The 21,146-nt window shown below is 33.5% G+C and overlaps 1 protein-coding gene across 2 annotated transcripts in view; it reads right to left on the reverse strand.

Moving 5' to 3' along the window:
• The window catches only part of LOC126740856 (intermembrane lipid transfer protein Vps13D), a 261,585-nt gene that overhangs the window by 192,520 nt on the left and 47,919 nt on the right, over positions 1-21,146 (reverse strand). For both annotated transcript variants that reach the window (XM_050447025.1, XM_050447023.1), the window contains exons 12-19: positions 15,437-15,599; positions 15,119-15,299; positions 14,812-15,001; positions 14,530-14,754; positions 10,342-10,467; positions 10,087-10,258; positions 4,468-4,688; positions 4,146-4,405 (exon numbers count right to left, since the gene is read on the reverse strand). In XM_050447025.1, coding sequence (XP_050302982.1) covers positions 4,146-4,405; positions 4,468-4,688; positions 10,087-10,258; positions 10,342-10,467; positions 14,530-14,754; positions 14,812-15,001; positions 15,119-15,299; positions 15,437-15,599 — 1,538 coding nt within the window. The remainder of the gene's footprint in view (positions 1-4,145; positions 4,406-4,467; positions 4,689-10,086; positions 10,259-10,341; positions 10,468-14,529; positions 14,755-14,811; positions 15,002-15,118; positions 15,300-15,436; positions 15,600-21,146) is intronic.

Genomic DNA, 21,146 nt, shown 5'->3' on the forward strand with positions numbered 1-21,146 from the left:
AAGTATCGTGGTTTTTAAATATACAGGGTGTCCCATTAGTGCGATAACGGACGATAGCTCCTTATACAGTGATACAAAAAAAAATGTTTTTTACAAAGTTACTTTACTGTCTAAGGTGCATAACATAAAAATATTTTTGAATATACAGGGTGATTCATAAATGTGATATGATACACTACTTTTATGTCCTTTTCCTTTGAGACTTTTTTTGGCGGTCCATCCTCAAGCTGTTCACCAAGTCCTTTTTATGGGATTAGGAAATAATGTTGGTAATAAAACTTCTCATCAAAATGGTACTCACAGAGCTTATAGTTCCTGGTAAGTTGTTCTCTAGGTATTGAAAACAAGTCTGTTCTATAGCAAGCTGCCAGCCATAACTTGGCACTGAAAGTCATAAAATTACACGTTTAATTCAAAAGCTAAATTTATGTTTTTTTTTTTTAATTACTGCATAGATAAATACCTCTAATTACTGTAATTACGAATTTAATAAAAAATAAATAATGAATTACTGTAATTACGAAAAAAAAAAAGAAACAACTTATTTTGAGTGGAAACAATTAAAAGAAAAGTTGAACTTACCGATCTTCTTCCTGCAGAAAAGCAAAGAAAGAAACACCACACCCTGTCTTTGAATGACATCCACGAAAAGCACAGGTATAAGGCATATTATAAAAGTTTTTAATAAAATAAAGAGCACAATGACAACACACACAAAAAATAAACACAGAGAAAAATTCAGGCAACACTTGACTAGACTGAACTAGGCGTCGAATATTACCGGACTAACCGACGGCTGGCAGGGGACCGGCAATAAGACAGGTATACCAAATAAGCTAGCACATGCGCAAGAAAAATCGGTCCCGGCTTTGTCCCTTCTCGGTGGTTTGTTTTTCTCTGCTTATATTGCTCTGTTGTCCATTTATAATACCACATATTACTCATTTGATAAATTCATGCATAATATCAAATATATTTCTGACTAGTTGGAAACTAGCTAATATACTCCCATTGCCCAAAATAAAGAATCCAGAAGAATTTAGCGACTTACGTTCAATTTCGATTCTGCCTATATTATCGAAGGTTCTAGAGAAATGTCTTGAGCAGCAAATTACGTTGTTTTTAAACTGCAATTCTATCCTTCCTTTGAAGCAGTCTGGATTTCGTTCTAATAATAGCTGTGCCACCGCTCTATGTGATGTGACGGATAATATTATTCGATCTTTAGATAAAAAACGAATCCGTTGTACTAGTGATACTAGATTATAGCAAAGCTTTCGATATGCTTAACCACGAGCTTTTATTGTCGATACTTGGCTTTGTAGGATTTTCTAATGCTGCAATGAAACTCGTTGAAAGCTTTATCACACATCGAAAGCAAAGAGTTTGTTTAAAATGACAATTTTTCGGAAGACATGACTGTAGTTATGGGAGTTCCTCAAGGCAGTGTTCTTGGTCCTCTTCTTTTTTTGATTTATACGTGCGTTTTGTTTAAATGTTTAAAGTATACTAAACATCATAGTTATGCTGATGATACTCAGTTGATGTTGTCTTTTGATTCGTCAAATCCGGGCAATGCTGGTAACTGTTTAAATGAAGACTTGTCAAGTCTATATAATTTATCTGTAAAACATGGCTTACAGTTAAAACCTAAGAAATCTGTTGCGATGTTGTTTACCAAACAAAATTTAAGGCAGCACCTATTATAAAATTTAAAGATACAAATTAATAACGAGCCTATCGTATTTCAAGATATTTGCAAAAATCTCGGTTTGTACATTGAGGTAGGATTAAGATTTTCATATAATGTGACACTAAGATTACAGAAAGCCGTAAATGTGGATACTAAGCGAATGATGTGCGACTCTCTCATTCTTTCTCATCTTAACTTTTGTGATACTGTGTATGGCCCTTGTTTAGACAACAGAGATAAAAAGCGTATTCAAAAGTTGCAAAATGCATGTATAAGGTTTATTTTTGGTATCCGCAGGCCATATGGAGTGTCGCACAAGTTAAAAGATCTTGAATGGCTTAACATGTCATCGGGGAGAGAGTTACATTATGTGGTATTTTGCCCACAATATCTTTTGGATTGGGTGGTATTTAGAGCTGATATTCATCATCAGACTAATGTTAGAAATAGATGGCATCTAGATATTCCACGACATCGAAAAGAAATTTTTAAACGATCAGTTTCCTATAATAATGCATCTGTAGTAAATAAATATATTACTGATCTTTCGCTAACGACAAACGGCTTCCGAAAATGCATGAAATCTAAGCTCCATAATATTATATAAAAACAGAGCAATGTAGCGGTTATCCAATTCGAGGTTGGCTAAGTACAACCCTGCCGTTTGACACCTGTCAGAAATAAACGTCATGTGAAGCGTTTTTTTTTTTTAGTTGAAGGTTTGCCATTTATAAATATGGATCGTTTAACAGTCGAACAACATACTAAAATTATTAAATTGTATTATGAAAATGGTGATTCTCCTGTGTAAACGTTTAGAGCTTTACGAGCTGATTACGGTCGACATAATCGTCCTACAGAGCAAACAATTTCGAACACAGTAAGAAAATTTGAAGAGACTGGATCGGTTACTGATATTGTAAGGCACGTACATCACCGTAACGTTCGTTCAGCTGAAAATATCGATGCTGTGGCTCAAAGTGTGGCGGAAGACCCAAATTTGTCAATTCCTCGGCGTGCTCAAAATTTAGGTTTGTCTTACGGCTCACTGTGGCGAGTTTTGCATTTGGATTTACAGCTCCAACCGTACAAAGTCCAACTCAAGAACTCAAGAACTTAAGCCTACAGACCATGGACAACGCAGAACATTCGCAAATTGGGTGCTTGAACAACAAGCTGCTGATGCTCATTTTTCGAGCAGAATTTTCTGCATTGATGAGGCTGATTTTACACTGTGTGGCTACGTAAATAAACAGAATTGCCGCATATGGGGTTCTGAAAATCCTCAGGTGATCGTAGAAAGGCCTTTGCATCCCGAAAAAAAGACTGTATGGTGTGCATTATGGTCTGGTGGTGTCATTGGTCCGTATTTTTTTGAAAACAATCGTGGGAGAGCCTCAACAGTTTCTATTTTCTAGCGGTATGGAAGCATGTTGAAAAATTATTTTTGGAGAGAAATCGAAGAAGAAGATATGGAAGACATGTGGTTCCAACAGGACGGGGCCACAAGTCACACAACACAGGCCAACCGAGCTCTTTTGCAAGAGTAGTTTCCAGGACGTTTAATTTTCAAAGTGATATCTATTGGCCCCCAAGATCCTATGATCTTAAACCTTTGGATTTTTTTTTGTGGGGCTATGCGAAAGATCGTGTCTACGCCAATAACCCTCAAACTCTTTAACAACTTAAAGCCAACATTCGTGAAGTTCTAGCCGAGATATCACCTGAAATGTGCCGAAAAGTGATTGAAAATTTTCTTAAAAGGATTGAAGTTTGTCAGAGGTCCCGCGGTGGACCTTTAACCGATATTGTGTTTCACCTATAATGGAATGATTCAATCTTTAAAACAAAATAAAAATTTCGTCTGCATCTGAATATCTTGTGTGTTTTATTTAACTTTACTTTCCCAAGCATAAAATGGATAACTTTGTATTTAAAAATATGAATTTTGGATTTGTTATAGGATTTTATTTTTGTATATTCTCTTTTTAATTTTATTTATGTTAAGATGTTTTAAATGTGTTTCATCGATTTTGGTGCACTATTTATTTATTTTTCTTTGGGTACTTACTATTAGATACTTTTTTTGGATAAATTATTCTACTTTATAGGCGACAACAGCCCTCAAGCGTTGAGAAGCTGAAATTATGCCTTTTAATCCGCATTTTGTCTGTCATTTTTTTTTTCAATGATGTTTTTTTTTACACCTTTGTAAACATATGTATATGTGGATTAATAAACGTTATTATTATTATTATTATTATATGTTTGAATTAAAAAAAAATATATTAAATATATCCGTTATTAAACCACAACTCTGTATATATGTACAGTATAATCCGATAACTAGGGTGCAAAGTTCCTTAGATAGTTACTGTCTTCACGTGTTTCGGCTTTGCTTATATTGAGATCAAAAATATTCAAATTAATTTATTATTTACACATGACATACTTGAACATTGGCGATTTGGACTGGTTCGCTTCCAGACACCAAACAGATCTCTATTGTAATCAGCGCCTCACTGTCCATAAAAACGCCATCTCGTAAAGCTCCCGGCCATTTGGGAGGATCAGAGGAAAGAGTGCTCAACGCTTGAGTGAGCGCCATCGGGGAAGTGGCTCCTTGTCTAATAATATTCGGATCTGGACTATCGGGCGAGGTCGGCGAAGTCGGTTCGCTATCCCTAATACTACCCGACATTGAGTCCATACCTGGAAAAAGAAATTAATAGCCAATTCCACCCTTTAACGATTGTTTAAAATTGTAGCTTTACCGACGTGCTTATGGCTCGCGACCAGCAGCTCAAAATCCGGTCCAAACGTTTGCAGAGCGTCTACCAAAAGTAAACTGTGAACTGTTAACGTTATGCTAGTATCTACGGCGCGTTTAGTAAATGCTACTTTCACGCTTGCCACTTGGAGCTCGGCTACAGCCCGACCTCTGCTTTGCAATTCCAAAGAGAGCTGATCAATCGTAAACTGCATCATTAAAAGTCTGAAAAAAATTTCGTAAAAAAAAAATATGTAATAGGTTATATTGTTGCCACTAATAAGAAAATTATACAGGGTGTTCATTTAAAAACTTCCCAGCATGGATTTATCCACTCCACTAATTAAAACCACTGTTTAAAAAAAAAATCAACACAGATATCCTGGGCGAACTGTATTTATTGTTATACCTGCTTAGTTATTTATAGTTGCTAAGGAAAATAAAGAATTTATTTTGCCGTCAGTTACATTTGTGACAGTCTTGGAATAGTGAAAATTTATTTGTTAAATTGAAGATTTTACTTCCAAAATAGTTTACACACTAGCCAAAAGAGTGGAAATTATTCTAATTTATGGTGCCCAAAATCAATGTGCTCGGCAAACATCCGGAGAAGATAACTTCGCATAGGCATGTTTTGGAGCTCTATCTTCGGCGAATTTTGGATGAAGCCGCTCAAGTTGAAGTTTTGGGTCATTTTGGAATAAATCCTAATACTTCATTACGCAAAATTGTTGCTGCCACTGGTATTTCATTAGGCTCTGTTCACACAGTTACCAAACTTCATAAATTTCATCCATTCAAAATCAAAATATTGCAAGAGTTAACCGGAGAGTTGAGTTTTGTGAAAAAATGACTGAAGCGATTAATGATAATACTATTCATGTAAAGAATATCTGCTTCAGCGATGAATGCATATTTTATCTAAATGGATTTGTTAATAAGCATAACTGTAGATATTGGAACAATGAAAATCCTCATGCATTTGTAGAAGGGCATACCCAGTACCCTCAAAAAATTAATGTATGGGCAGGCATTTTAGGAAATAAAGTGATTGGGCCACTATTTATTGACGGAAATTTAAATGGAGACATTTATTTGGATATGTTGGAAAATACCATCAATCCGCTTATCACTGAATCCATTGAAAACCAAATCGATGATGATGGAAACCCTATACTTGATGAGGTTAAAATATATTTCCAGCAAGACGACGCTCCTCCTGACTATGTTCTTCCCGTTCGGCAATGGCTAGACGACGAGTTTCCAGATAAATGGATAGGGCAAAGGGGGCCTATAGAATGGCCTGCTAGATCTCCTGATATAACGCCGTTAGACTTTTTTCTATGGGGTCATTTGAAATCTATTGTGTTTACTCCCCAACCTAAAAGTTTGAATGAACTTCGTCAACGCATCATCGACAGCTGCCATGATATCCCACAACATGTTTTAGAAAATGTTCGTCAGGAATTTGAACATCGCCTATATCATTGTTTGGCCAAAAACGGGCAACATTTTAAACACTTATTGAAATAAAAATTGATATTTTCATGTTTTTATTTTATAGCTGAACAAATTAAGATAAACATAGATTTTTCTAATTTTCTCGAAAACGAATCGACCGATTTAAAAAAATCAAACGTCAAAATAAAAGACTTTGAAAGACCTTTTAAACAAGCTATTATATCGATACCTCTTGCCATTTAAAATTTTTAAGGGGATGACCCTGGGGGCAGACGATGAAAGGGGGTGAAGTAATCTTAGGTTAGAAAGTTGTCCTCCTTGACAAACTTTTTGACGTATTTCGGCGCTTTTTTTTAAACAGTGATTTTCGATAAATCCGTGGTGGAAGTTTTCAAATGAACACCCTGTATGTGGTACACTATAACCATACACCTAAGAAAGCCATTATTATTAAATACTCATAAACAAACCTAACCTAGTTGTATACAGAGTATCTAAAACAATTCAAAAGTAAAAAAGAAAAAATACATAACACAAATATCAATTCTCGCGACCAGCAGCTCAAAATCCGTATTAAGCATATACAAGGTGTCCCGTTAAACTTGTAAAACCTTTTAACTGGGGTTAGATCTTCCTATGGGCTATCGAATAATGTCGATATTACCTAGTGAAATGTTTTGAAAATTTTTCAAAGATTCTGACCAAATTTTTAAAAAAAATCTAAACTACGTCAATGACAATATCTGTCTAACTTTAAAAACTTTATAATATTGTCCACTCATAAAATGCCCTAGGACAGTAATCACTTTTTCAAAGTTCTTCTTTATTGTGGAAATAATACAGGGAGTTCCCACGATTATTGCTTTTTCACTTAATTACTATTTGTTTTGCTCTTATACTGTAAGAAAAATATTGAATGTTTTATCGTGACCATCAGTTTAAAAACTTCCCTATTTCATTCTAATTTCATAATGGTGAAAAAATATGCGAGTGTCTTATCTCATAAAAAAGATATGCTTTTTGATATACTACGAAATAGTTAACAGTACGGAAAACTATCACTAAAATCTACATTTGCATTAAAAATCAGATCTTTTTTTTTAATGCCTTAAACACAAAAACTACAATACTTACGCCTAAAAAACAAAAGCTAGAAAACAAAGCTATAAAAATATTCAAATAATTTAATTTTTATTTGTTTTTGAGTTATCACTGGTAAAAGTGGACATTTTTATAAAAAAATATATCAAATATAGTTCAATCAAAATTGCGTGAAATGTATTTTATGCAGGAAAGTAAACCTCAGGGATCATTTTATACTTCCTTAAAAAATCATTAAAATTCCTTAAAATGTTTTTGAGTATTACTCGAATTGACTCAATTTTGAGTGAAAACCTCATTAAAATGCCTCAAATAGTTTTTGAGTTATCACGGAAAGAAGTTAAATTTTCATGAAAAAATTGCTTCTTTTACGCCACATTTCCACAATATGGCCGTCAAAGCTATGGCAGCGTTGGGCCTTACAGTGGGTCTTTCAGTAAATACTATAAATATTATTATGAAAATGTAAATACGTTAATTAGGTTCTAGTCGACTTTAGGTATCTCCGAATTGTAACATTTTTGAATATGAAATAGTAAGTTAATCTTCTTTGGACTATTTTAAGCACAAAAAATTGGAGGATGAATAACATTTTCTTTAATAAAATAATAAAAACAAAAAAAAATTATGACAATGTGTACCTACGTACGATATAAACTCGTTTTCGAACATTCGCCGCAAGCGCTTCATGGTTTAGTGGTAATGAGAGTGAACTGTGAGCCGGTCGGCCTGGGTTCAGATTTCAACTGTGCCGGTTTTACTGTTTTTATTTTTTTGCGACTAAGAATTTTGTAGTTTTGGAAAAAGTATTTAACTTAAATGACATTATACATAAAACATGACCAAAAAGACGAAATTGTTTATATAACATGAAAAAAATGATTTTACCTTTTCTTGTAATTAAGTCCCTTTATTTTCGTGTAAAAAAACATACCAAAGACACCCATAATGTATTATTTATTGTTTTGGTACTTTTTAGATTTCGATCCTAATTAAAAATAATATGAAATATAGGCATATTCTATTTAAAATTAAGTCTAAAGAATATTAATTATTTTTCATATAAATAACAAAAACAAAATTCCCTTCCACCTTCCTTCATTATTCTTTTTTATTGACGTTTGACATAACGCCGCGAGGTGACAGCGTTGCTTGCAGAATTTTTTATTTCTTCTATATGAATGTTTTTAGTGTTTTGGGCTCGGTTGAATTGCATTGGGTTGATTTTGGATTGCGTTAGTGAAGCGAGTGCCTGTGTGTTGGGTTGGGTTGGGATGGGATGGGTTGGGTTGGGTTGGGTTGGGTTGGGTTGGGTTGGGTTGGGATAAATTGTTTTAAGTTAAGATGTTGAGCACATGGGGGGCGTAAACCCCCCATGTGCTCGACATTTACGAGTCCTCTCTATATTTTTCCATATGAATAGAATCTCAAAATGTTAGAAAATATTGAGGCTACGAACATTTGCATAAGGGAATGAATTTTTTGCTTATGTACAAACGTTTTTAAAAGCGAAACCCATTCACTATTATAGTGTAAAAACGCTGCTATCATTTTGGCAGATAGATTTAGATGTCTTTCATGTTTTCTCTTATATAAGATATGCTTTTTAGATGTGCTTGTTTCTTATTACATATATATTTGGCAACTGCGAGATCATATGTCAAAAGTTTGACAATGTAATTATCAATAGCAACGAGTTTCGATCATCAAATAGAGTAGAGTAGACCTCTTTTTTGACATAATTTAATATTATTTTTTAGCGTCCTACGTGAATAATCCGCAAATTTTTTTCTCTTGATCTATTCTTTTCACAGTACTCCTTATGCTTAAATTTTAAAATATTGCAAAATCGGAGATACTTAAAGTCGACAAGACCCTTCATCTTGTTCGAGAGCCCCATTTTGGCCCCAATTTAGGTTATTTAGGTTATATTATTGTAAATCCCTGTAGTTCTAATTTTCTAGAATTTGTATACTTGCTTGCTTTGACTGTCAGTATTCTCCTAAAATTATTGGTCTCTTTGGGCAAAAACAATGAAGATAATTCTAAATATTTCGAAACTGTTCCATCGGGTTTTAAAAAGGACGCGCTTCGTGACAAATCATTCAGTTTTAATTGTTTAGTCAGTTTTTACCTTGGAAACAATTAAACGACAGTCAAGGCGAGTTAGGTTAGCGTTTTTGACGTTGACAATAAAAGTGTGTTCCCGAATTTCGTTACAATATTTTATATTGCTCTTTGGTTCGACCTACAGGGGAATACTGTTCGGTAGTGTGGTCACACCATCCTATCAGCATGTTCAATGTATTGAACAGCGGATGTTGTCTTCAACTTTAATGTTACGACCAAGCAAAATCGTCACACTTGTATCTTCAATATCCCCTTCCATTCAACAAATTATGAGTCCCTTACAAAGATTCTGCATAAGGTAAATAACTTAACTTTAGAGAATAAGTGTTGGGTGTGCCTTTTTGATTCATCCCTTTGCCGTCCTAAGTGTAAATTGAAAAATAACTTGTGTTATGATGTTTCGCATACTGTGTGATATTTGACCTCCTCTTTTAATAAATAATATATTTTATATATTTTTTTTAGGTATTTTAATATTTTATTTAAAGTTTAAGAGTGTATGTGATGTTTTAGGATTTGAAATGTACTTGTATGTATATGGATATCTGTATTTATGATTTTAGTCTAGATATAAGCTAGCTACGTTTGATAACTTTGTATTGTAAATGGATGAATCGTAGATGAATAAATAAATAAATAAATAAATAATAGTTTGTTCTCATTGTTGTCGTTATGTTCTAAAGTTTCTAAAATGATTCTATGGGGCACAATATCCAGGGCCTTGGCAAGATCAATAAAAACGGCATTTTTAATCAGTATTTAGATTAAAAATACCTTCAGGCAGTTTGTATGTGGTATAATTTTTATTGATTCCCTCTTATAAGTTAAACTGACATTCCGATAAATTTCTATGATACTCATTTCGTTAAAAAGTAGTAAAGGAGGTCCTATTGATGAAATTTTCTCTAAAGCTTATAGTTTTTATAGTTACCTGCACATCGCCACACTGGTATCCATACTAACACTGTCTTCATTGTCCTGTCCACCATCTACAGTATCTTGTTCTAAGCCATCGTGTGCCCCAATAGGACTTGGAAGTCCGGTAGATAAAATCAGTTGTAATAAATTCCTTGCAGAGCAAATTTTATTTTCGTTTAAATGAACTAAAATTATATCCTAAAATTAACCTTATACGATATATACGATCTCTAGAGAGATCAGATGCAATTATTATTATAATACTTACCAACTAACTTAGGTAAATTGGCATTAAGGGTCAGACTAGGATATAGCGGGTCGTTTGTGTAAATTACCCGCCTCTCGATTTGCAAGGAAATATTAAATCTGTCAATTACGTGCAAAGTTGACGATCCTAAAAATATAAATCTTAGTAGGTAAATATTTAAGACGAACAAATAATAAGAAAAAAATTGAAAAATAGCTCAGGTAAAATATCTATGGTCTATACGAAGAAAATTTAAGCTGTTTTAATATCCTGTACTTAATAAAATTCCTTCCTTCCTTAGAACATTAAAAGGCTAGAAGTAGCATACCGTGGAACTATGGACAATTTATTTGCTTCCAGCATCTCTGATGCAATGATGCTAAATGCTTGTATAGAAATTGCAAAAAAACACTTTATAATATCACAAAAATTTGTCAGTTTATTTGAGAGACACAAAACAATACTACTGTTCCTCCTTAATAAAAACAATCAAACATTTTTTAAAATAAACTATGATCAGCTACTCTTTAATGAAGTCGATAGTCAACGTTAAATGAATGACATGGCAACGCCGCTCGATCCAGAGATTCAAGGAATCGCTACCAGTCGTCAAAAAATATTTACATGATAAATATCATTAATAATAGGGTATGTTTTAAATATAAGTAATATTACCGTTTAAAAACTATTTATGTATTTTTACGCACTTCATTAAGAGTCAAGGACCTACATAATAAGAAGCATTTTTATGTAAATGACATATTAAATAGATTTATTAATAAGTCATGTTTTATGATACACATTTATTTAACATATTGCATCATTTTATTGTATTAAACAAATATCAGTTTTACATTACTTATTTTATATCAGATAATATATACAGGATGCTGACTTCTCCAAAGGGAAAGTATTACTATATCGGAAACTATTCAACCTAATGTCTTTATTGAAAATACATAATAACTATAGGTGTACATACACTACTGCTCAAAAGTATTTGCCCACCATGTATTCTTTTTAATATTTTAAATTAGATACAAAAATCTTATCTTTATACCTATATTCAGATTGTATCTCTTTTGTAAATTGCATATATGCTTAAACAACATACCTATCAACTATGGTTCGTTGAAAAACACTGAGTATTTAAAAATAGTCTTGCAAATAACAAACAATGTAGTGAAAATATGCACTTCTTCTAGAAAACTAATCTGTTTACAGCTCGTTTCCGATGAAATTTGAAACATTTAAAGGTGTTTAGGCTTCAAGAATTGATTTTGTGTAACATTGGTAAATAATTTCGCTTGCTTATTGACGATTGTCACCGTTTCTTTGCTGGTTTTTCAACATTCTTTAAAATGGCTAAAACAAAAGAGTTATCGGTAGAAACAAAAGGTATTATCAAGGCTAGAAAGACTAACCGTCAAATTTCGACGGATTTGGGAATTCCAAGGCGGACTGTCGATTATAATGTTAGGAAATATACCAGAAAAGGGACTATTAGCAACAAACCTCGATCGGGAAGGCCAAAGGCAACAAGTTCAAAGGAGGATTTAAATATTATAATTACAAGCAAACGCAATAGACGCCTTATCGCCCCTGAAATCACAGTAAAAATCAACAAGGAGCGTAAAAAAGCAGTCAGTGTTTCGACAGTAAAACGGCGACTTTATAATGCTGGTCTTAAAGGACGTTTAGCTGTATCAAAACCGCTACTAAAGGATGTTACTAAGAAGAAAAGACTTGAGTGGGCCCAATCACACAAAGAATGGACCATTGATGACTGGAAGAAAGTTCACTGGAGTGACGAGTCGAAATTCGAGGCTTTTGGAACAAAGAGGCGAGTTTTTGTTCGCCGTTATGCCAATGAAAGGATCGCTGAGAACTGTACGGTGGCCTCAGTTAAACACGGTGGTGGTTCGGTGATGGTGTGGGGTTGTTTCGGAGGATCTGCAGTGGGCGATCTAATTAGAATAGAGGGAATTCTTCGAAAAGAGGGTTACAAACCAATTTTAAGTGACAATGTACTTCCTTCTGGTACTCGAATAATTGGGGAAAACTTTATCTTTCAACATGACAATGACCCCAAGCACACGTCGAAATTGTGCAAGCAATATTTAGGTCAATTACAAAGGCAACATCTTCTAAAAGTTATGGTATGGCCCCCACAATCACCGGACCTCAATCCTATCGAATTACTGTGGGAAGAACTAGATAGACAAGTGCGAAAATCATGCCCCACATCAAAAGAAGACTTGTGGAGGATCATCCAAGAAGAGTGGCACAAGATACCTCAGGAAACTTTGGACAAATTAATTAGAAGACTACCGAAACTCTGTGAAGCTGTTATTAAAAATCGAGGCAGACATGTAGATGAATCCAAAATTTTATTTTCTTAAATTTAATTAATTGAAAAATGTATTGTTTATATTCATTTTGTTATAAATAAACCGTTTCATAAGAATAATTGATGGGTTTATTATTTTTAGTTATAACTTTAAAAGAGTCATATGTGGGCAAATACTTTTGAGCGGTAGTGTAGGTTATACTTCCATTTATCTGCCAAGACAACAATAAAACATGAAATAAGTCCTGTTAGTAAAACCATGGACAAAACTCCAGTTTTCTATTTTTTATAGTTCTTTAATGGTTAAATATTTGAAAAAAAATATTTAGATTTACAAAATTTATTCTTATTTCACTTATAATCGTATTTCACACACACATATTAAAGTTTTTACTTAGACATATTTCTAAGATCTCCTATTCTGCGTTTATGAAGACGGTTCCCCCATGATGTGATGTTATGAAAGTATCGATATTAACAAACTAAATAAAAAACGCAGAACCTCACGCTACAGTCGTGCTACACTCATTTCGACCTACGAATTAGTTACACATAACCTACGAATCCGTAGGTTAATATTTTGTGGATGACATTTCGCTTATGCTTGCGATATTACCATGCCACATTTTATAGAAGCGTTAGGAATAAGAATGTTAATCTTATTCCTAAATGGATCTCTTAGAGAAGGAGGTAAATCAATATTTTTTTTTGTTTTACTATAAACGTTCATTTCATTTAGGCTACTCCAAAGTCTCTTGCTATTCTGTGATCTACTAATGTACTCAATATATGCCTTTTTTTCATTTCAACCCGATTATGTAAAATAATTTCTCACCTCTTTATAGTTTTTTCAGCCTTGGGTACTTTTGCTTTTTTTATACTTAAAGATTTATACTTTTTTTATACTACTAAGAATTTATTGCGATATTGCTTTAAAATTTTTAAAGTTTCTGTATATCATGGAGCTTTGGCCTTTGTGATGCGAACTGTTCTTAAAGGTGTATGGAAATTAAAAATATCTATAACTTTTTTTGGGTGATATATATTTATAGTATTCTATACGGGATTAAGAACGCAAACCTCATGCATAAGTTTTGTAGCTTTTGTATTTTTAAAACAATAACCTTTTGAAATAAATTCAGAGTACACTACATAATCAAAAAGGGATAACCTCTATAATACGAGATTCACAGAGCAGATATTTTACCTTGGAAGGGATATACTGTTTTAAATGAGAAATTGGCCGCGGTTAACTTTTTGTTTATATGGTTTTCAAATATTCATTGGCTATCCAGTAAAAATCCCAAATTCTTGACTTGGTAGCTTGTCAGTAACTGGTATTATTTCATTTTGAATTTGAATATTAATATTGGATTTTTTTAAGTTTTTAAGCTGACAGTTTGAAAGACATGTGATTTGTCAACTTAGCAATCAATGCCTCGATTACTAAGTTGTGTTCCTGAGCATAAAAAGAAATATTTTCTAAATCTCAGTTGAATTCTAATTCTAACTCGAAAAATTCATCCATTATCCCAAAGATGCTGGTCATACATTATTAAATATTTGTGATACTGTTGATTTTGGGTTTTTACCTTTTATAAAAGAATTCTAATTCTGATTGTTGACAGTTTTTAAAATTTAAAGTTAAAAAAATCTGATAAATAGCTGCATTACGTTTTTTTTTTCAGCTTGTTTACTAATTGATTACTATTATGTATTTGTATTTTTGTTATCAATTTGCGCAATTAATAAATTTATCTTCGCAAATATAGCCGACACTTCTTAGTGGTAAACCATAACCATTCTACCACAAATTAATTATAGAACATCCTAATATAAAGCATCAGTAGAATATTTACCTTTATTCAAGGCATATCTCCAATTTTCCTTAGCTTTGCCAATCAATATTTGCAAATCGCTCAAATCTAAGCTATAACAATCGTACAGCTTATTATGAAAATTAGTCTCGTCAAGTTTAAATTCAGGTAACTCGTCAATTTGTGATGTTTGGTCCAAAGTTCTCTCATCCGATTCGTCACTGTTTTCACTAACCGGTGGTGTTGAACAAGGAGTTAAAAACGTCTCTACAACAATAAACCATGAATATTTTATTTTGATCTATAAAAATCTTAATAACTTACCATCTTCTTCGCTCTCTTTAGCAATGAATTCAGGTTTCGCGGGCGGCTCATTACTAGAAATATTATTTTTTAATTGCAGTCTTCCAAAGTCTATCACAGCCATAGCAGAGTTTTGATCCGTGAAATTCTCGACAAAGATTATTTGTGGAGCGGAAATATCGAGCTCCAATTCCCAAGAGCTACGGGTAACCTAAAAAAAGCATTTGTAATAACATGTTTCTCAATGGCAAACATTTTCACAGCAAAGAATTTGTTCATTATTAATTAAAGCTTGCTTACTTTATGTTTGAATTAAAAGAATACTTACCACTCTGCCTTCTAAAAGCTGCTCCCAATTTTTAAAAATTTCTTTTTTGGTTTTGGATTTCATAGCTTCTATTCTAGATTGGGTAATATTCCTTTGATGGGGGAAACATAGAAAATTGGTAAGCCATTTAACCGCATTTGGTTGATATACTACGTCTAGGCATTTCGTTTTTACATTTAAGCTAAAAAAATAGTTTTTAATTTGGTTGATTTATTTATTTAAATGATGCGATCATTTTAATAATACGTACAAATTATCGAAAAATGTGGGCACTAGTTTGTGAATTCGTTCATATTCTGAACCGAAGTGCATACGTACCGATAATCACAGCCCGAATGCGGAGGTTTCTTCTCGTAAACTAAATAGAAGAGTTGCTGCTCAGCCTCGTCAATTTTCGTAAAACTTAAGTTTCTGGGACTGGGACCGCCGTAAGGCCTGCCCCTTAAAGCTATAGAGGTCCGATCGTGGCCAGGAGGCCCAACTGAAAAAAGTTAATAACATAACAACATTTTAATAACAGATACATGGTACGCAAACTAGATCTTCTCTATTTCAAGGTTCAATAACGGTGCCATTTTACATTCAGGATAAACAAGGCCATTTTCAATGACAAACCCGAAGAACGAAGAGATCAGTCGAAGTTATAAATAAGTTATCTTATGCATTAAGATTATAAGTTATTATTATTATCATCATAAGTTATCTCATATTTTGCCGGAAGGTGCCGAACGTTATGGGAGACATTTCATATAAGATACGCAGTTTTCACAGTTGAAAGATTGTTTTCAATTTACAACGAAACAATTTTAGAGATTTTCATATTTATTTCTTATAGTTTTTTAGAGATCATTGACTTTGTATTTCTGCAATCTCTGAATTTTTATTATTAAGAGGCCTCTTTGAGAAAAAACTGACTACTTTTTTGAATTATTTCTTTCAAGTCTCGTTACATAAAAAATGTTTACATGCGTCCAAATAAAATTCATCTATAATATATACAACTAAATAAGCCCTACAATAAAATAAAGAAAAATTATGTTTAAAAAACATATTTACAATTTAAATTATTTAGTTTTCCTCTAAAAACTCTATAAATTCTATCCCTATAATTCATTTTAAACGTATTATCGCAGGTATGTGCACGTGAATTGTGTGCTCCGAGTTCAACAAGCTGTCTCTTAGGACTGAGTGGACTGTTTTATATGTAAGTCGAATAAGCGGCTGTTAATACTTGCGGCTAAGCAGTTTCTTGACTACTATCTCTATAGATGTATAAACGGTTATTTTAATTAAACCTAATTATAAAATGGGCTGCAAACACATTTCTACAGTAGCGAATTTGTTTACCTGTGGGACTATATTCCCGATAATTGTGCAAAATAAATGATCTAACAAATAAGCTATTAGCTTTACTAAACTAAAATATACAAGCTGTTAAAAAACTTGAGAAGGAGAATAAAGCACTCAGAGACAGAGTTCAGCAGTTAGAATATCAGACTCGTTCCAAAAACCTAGTCCTGTCAGGCATTAAGGAAACTATTCATGAAGATCTTAATGCTATATTATCGGAATTCGCACAGACTATGCTACATATTAATATTATATCCCAAGACATTGATGAGGCCTTTCGGATTGGAAGATCTGAAACTAATAATAGAGTAAGACCAATATTAATTAAGTTTATAACGAACTCTGCCGCTCGTTCCATCTTAAAAGCGGCGTATAAACTAAAAAACACAGAGTATGCGATCTCAGAAGACCTACCTAAAGAGCTACTTGATCTAAAAAAAAAAGCTCCAATTTTATATGAAGTATGCCAAAAACCAAGGGCACTCCGTTAAGTTGAAAACGGACTGTCTAATAATTAATAATAAAACATGGCGCCCGGAAGCTCTGCAAAAGCTTGTTCCACAAAATCCTCAACCATCTGAATCAAACCCTGACCTACCAACAATTGAAACTGCACTGCCTAATGCCTCACCAGTTGCTAGTAAGACAATCTTGGTAGCCAATCCATTGAAACAACGTTTATCGAAGGGAAAAACGTCAGTTCCTGAAACGAAAACTGCAAACACTAGATACAACTTTCGTTCAAAAAACTGAAACAACCAACCCAACGTGTTCGAGAATAACACTCCATCACGCTATTATCAAAATGTTAGCGGCTTAAATTCCAAAATCGATAAATTATTTTCTTCAATAAGCGATTTTGCGTACGACATTGTCGCATTAACAGAAACATGGCTAGGTGGGGAGGTCGACAGTTCTGCATTATTTCCAGCTGAATACGAGGTACGCCGAAAAAATCGAGTTCAGGTCAATTTATCGCGTAGAGGCGGTGTCCTTCTGGTTGTCAAAGGCCAATAGTGTGCTCAATAATAGACACTATACTCTATTTCAGAAGTGTATAGAGCAATAAACTGGGGAATTCCGTTCTGTTTGGCTACATTTCGTGATAGTTCATAGGCGCAGGTACTTATAATATTTATGAATTTAATTTTCACGGATTAAATGCCTTTATTCTGAAAGAGAATAAATACTAAATAAATACTTTTAATCCTTTTGTATAGGTACCTATCTTTTAACGCTTTGTAACATGCAAAAATGGGGTCAGGTAATATATACAGACTATAAATACTTTTAAATCATATTTTAAACGTTAGTAGTCACTGCTACGCTGTAGCGTAATCACAATATTATTATCCCAATATTTAAAAAATGGAGGTATTCAGTCCAACGAAAAGATGTACTAAAAATTCTCCACTATCGCTGAGTGAAAAAGTTATTATTTTAAATGTACATGATTGCATAAAACACGATTACCCTAGTTTTACTGTGCAAGAAATTGTTGAAAAATGTTCTCGAATGAGTGGAATTGGAAAGTCCGCCATTTTCAAATTGTTGCGGGAAAGAAAAGTAGCAGGTGGCAATAGCAAGTGGAATCTCCCAAGCAAAAGCCAGGACGACCTACAAAAGTCCTTGATGAAAATGCTAAATGTATAATTCGAAGAAAAGTTCACTCTTTTTATTTTAAAAAGGAAATACCCACCCTAGACAAAATTTTATTGGAGCTTGGCCGAGATGACAGTATTCCGTTGATAAGTAGAAAACTTTTATGGAAAACTTTAAAAAATATGGATTTTGCCTGGGAAAAGCATAACCGCAAAGCACTTTTACTGGAGAGCGACGAAATTGTTTGTTGGAGACGACAATACTTGAGAAGTATCAAGCAGTACCGCAGGGAGCAAAAGAAAGTTTTTTATCTTGATGAGACGTGGATTAACGAAGGTTATATAGTCCAAAAAATGTGGCAAGACAAAAATATAACCAGTGCTCGCCAAGCTTTCATAGAAGGCCTGTCTACGGGTATTAAAGTACCTTCGGGAAAAGGAAAAAGACTTATAATCACACATATTGGAAGCGAAGAGGGATTTTTAAAAGAAGGTCTGCTAACCTTTGAGTCGACTCGCACAGGAGATTACCATGAAGACATGAACTCAGACGTTTTCGAGGACTATTTTGGTGAAATGATAAAATTTCTTCCGGCTAAATCGGTGGTGGTTATGGATAACGCAAGCTATCATTCACGGCGAATAGAGAAGACGCCAACTTCAAGTTGGAGAAAGCAAGAAATTATCGATTGGCTGACTGCAAAAGGTATTGCGTTTGAAGCAAATTTGATAAAAAAAGAACTGCTGGCAATAGCAAACTTACACAAAACTCGTTTCATGAAATACGCCGTGGAAGATATAGCCGAAAAATATAATATAACTGTACTGCGCTTACCGCCATATCATTGCGAACTAAATCCTATAGAACTGATATGGGCGCAGGTAAAAGGATTTGTAGCAAGACAAAACACGACTTTTAAAATGAAAGATGTTAAGCTACTGTTTGATCAAGCCATTACGGAAGCGACACTAGAGAATTGGCGAAAAGCAGTCCAGCATGTAATTAAGCAAGAGGACAAAATGTGGGATCTTGACAACCTCATCGATCAGACAGTCGATCCTTTAATTATAATGTCAAGAGGTGATGACAGTTCGTCAGATGACGAAGAAGACTACAATCTATTATAATTTAAAATTGTTATACACTGTTCAAAAAGTGCCAGATCCAAAAGTGACATTTTCAACTGTTTTACTCTACATATTATGTTCAATAAATTTGTGAAAAAAATATATTATTCCATTTAAACAAAAGTAACTTTCTCAAATAAAATAGCATTTAAGTACATTAATTATAAGGTAAAAAACAAGTCCCAGTTGCACGCCTTTGGCGAACCGTTTTCAATGTTTATCAGTGGGTAACAATGGGCAAAACTCATAAATTGACCCAAAACCGGGTGGCACTACCTGCAATCAACGAAAAGAAAGAATTTGAAACATTGAAACTAATACCCAACTAAGGTAGTGGCATAAAATATTGGTGGATCACCAGGTACCACTTTTGCATACCTAATGAGGTTTTATTGCTCTACACACTTCTGAAATAGAGTATAGTCATATCTCTAATAGTTCATATCACCACCTGTTTATGCTTGTATTATATATACCTCCAAAAATTACCGATGAGAAGTTTGAAAGATTCTTTGATATGCTATTATAATTAGACATAACTGGCGACTTTTTAATATTTGGGCACATTAAGTATGCCAGCGGGATAGAAAGAGCACCTATGTTAATTCTTTTTTTGTAATTTTTTGAGTTAAAGCAATATGTTAAATTAGTCTAATAGGCTGTTGGTTTGGTTGTGATTTGGTGTATTGTAGTGCTGAATTCTCGCTCATTGAAATTTAGGTATACAAATATATATTCTTTTTTAGGGTTAATAATTTGTGGTTGCTTATTTTTATATAAGTTTGGGGTTATTTCTTTAAATTATTGAAATATAGTTATTACTGTGATGTTGCGGAGAATATATTAGTTTATGTATGTTTTTATTATATCCTAAAAATTATTAAAACACTTTTGTAACTTTTAGCTCTGTAAATGGTTTATACTGTTGGGCTATACTGCTAAAATAAATAAAATAAATATGTGTTATAATAAGTCTTTTTAATTAGCAAGCCAGGTATCCTTTATTTAAAATTTCTTATATCAAGACCTCTGACCTCTCTCGATAACTCGTTTCAAAATTTATCAGCAAGGAATTCACTTTGCCATTTTCCAAGTCTTTGTTGTGACACCGAGTGCTTATGCCATGTGTGACTTCCACGTGACTTCACTACCACGAGTGGTTATGCCATGAATTTCGCCATTTGTGAAGTAATTGCTTTTATTCTGATGTATGTATGTGAATTAAGTTTTGAAAAATGTATAGAGATGGAAATGTAAGGTGATAAAGCTGTTCTTTCAATCATCTTTATATCCTACATCAGCCACAACCCGCACAGCGCTACGCTGTAGACCAAACACTCGTTGTCCCTCCACAGTACATGTCCCCATACAATAGCAGCATAAGACAGAATTACATAATGCAAACTAATGCATATATACCTTTGGACATCTTAACAGCCACTGATTAAGTTTGTGGAACCCAACCAAGCTCGGGTTCACAAATAAACACCAAGAAATTTTGCATTTTTAGGAACAGGCAAAATGACCTTATTTGTCCAATGTAGACAGAATATTATATTTTTATTCTTGTCTTGATTAAGAATAAGGCTTTTTTGTTGGAATCAGTGCTCAATTTCTAATTGTGCATCACATGCTCTGTGAGATGTAATAAGTAGGACATAATTATTATTTAGTCTTTAGTAAGTAAATCAGTCCAAGGTATGTAGGTTAGTAAGTTGTTTTAGATTATCAATGCAACAGCAATTATATTTATAAATTATGTTATTATTACCACATAAACCCAGCACGTAGATGCTGAGTAGTTAAGATTGTTAGTTAAGGGGTATTCTAGAAGTGATCTTAGTTAGTTGTAATTTTGACATCAATAAAGCAAGTAAACACCGCTCTAACGCCTTCGATTTACGATGACTTAACCCGAACCTTTCCCCAACATCACATCTGTCCATAGT

The sequence above is a fragment of the Anthonomus grandis genome, chromosome 10 (genome assembly GCF_022605725.1).
Source record: "Anthonomus grandis grandis chromosome 10, icAntGran1.3, whole genome shotgun sequence".
Classification (NCBI taxonomy): domain Eukaryota; kingdom Metazoa; phylum Arthropoda; class Insecta; order Coleoptera; family Curculionidae; genus Anthonomus; species Anthonomus grandis.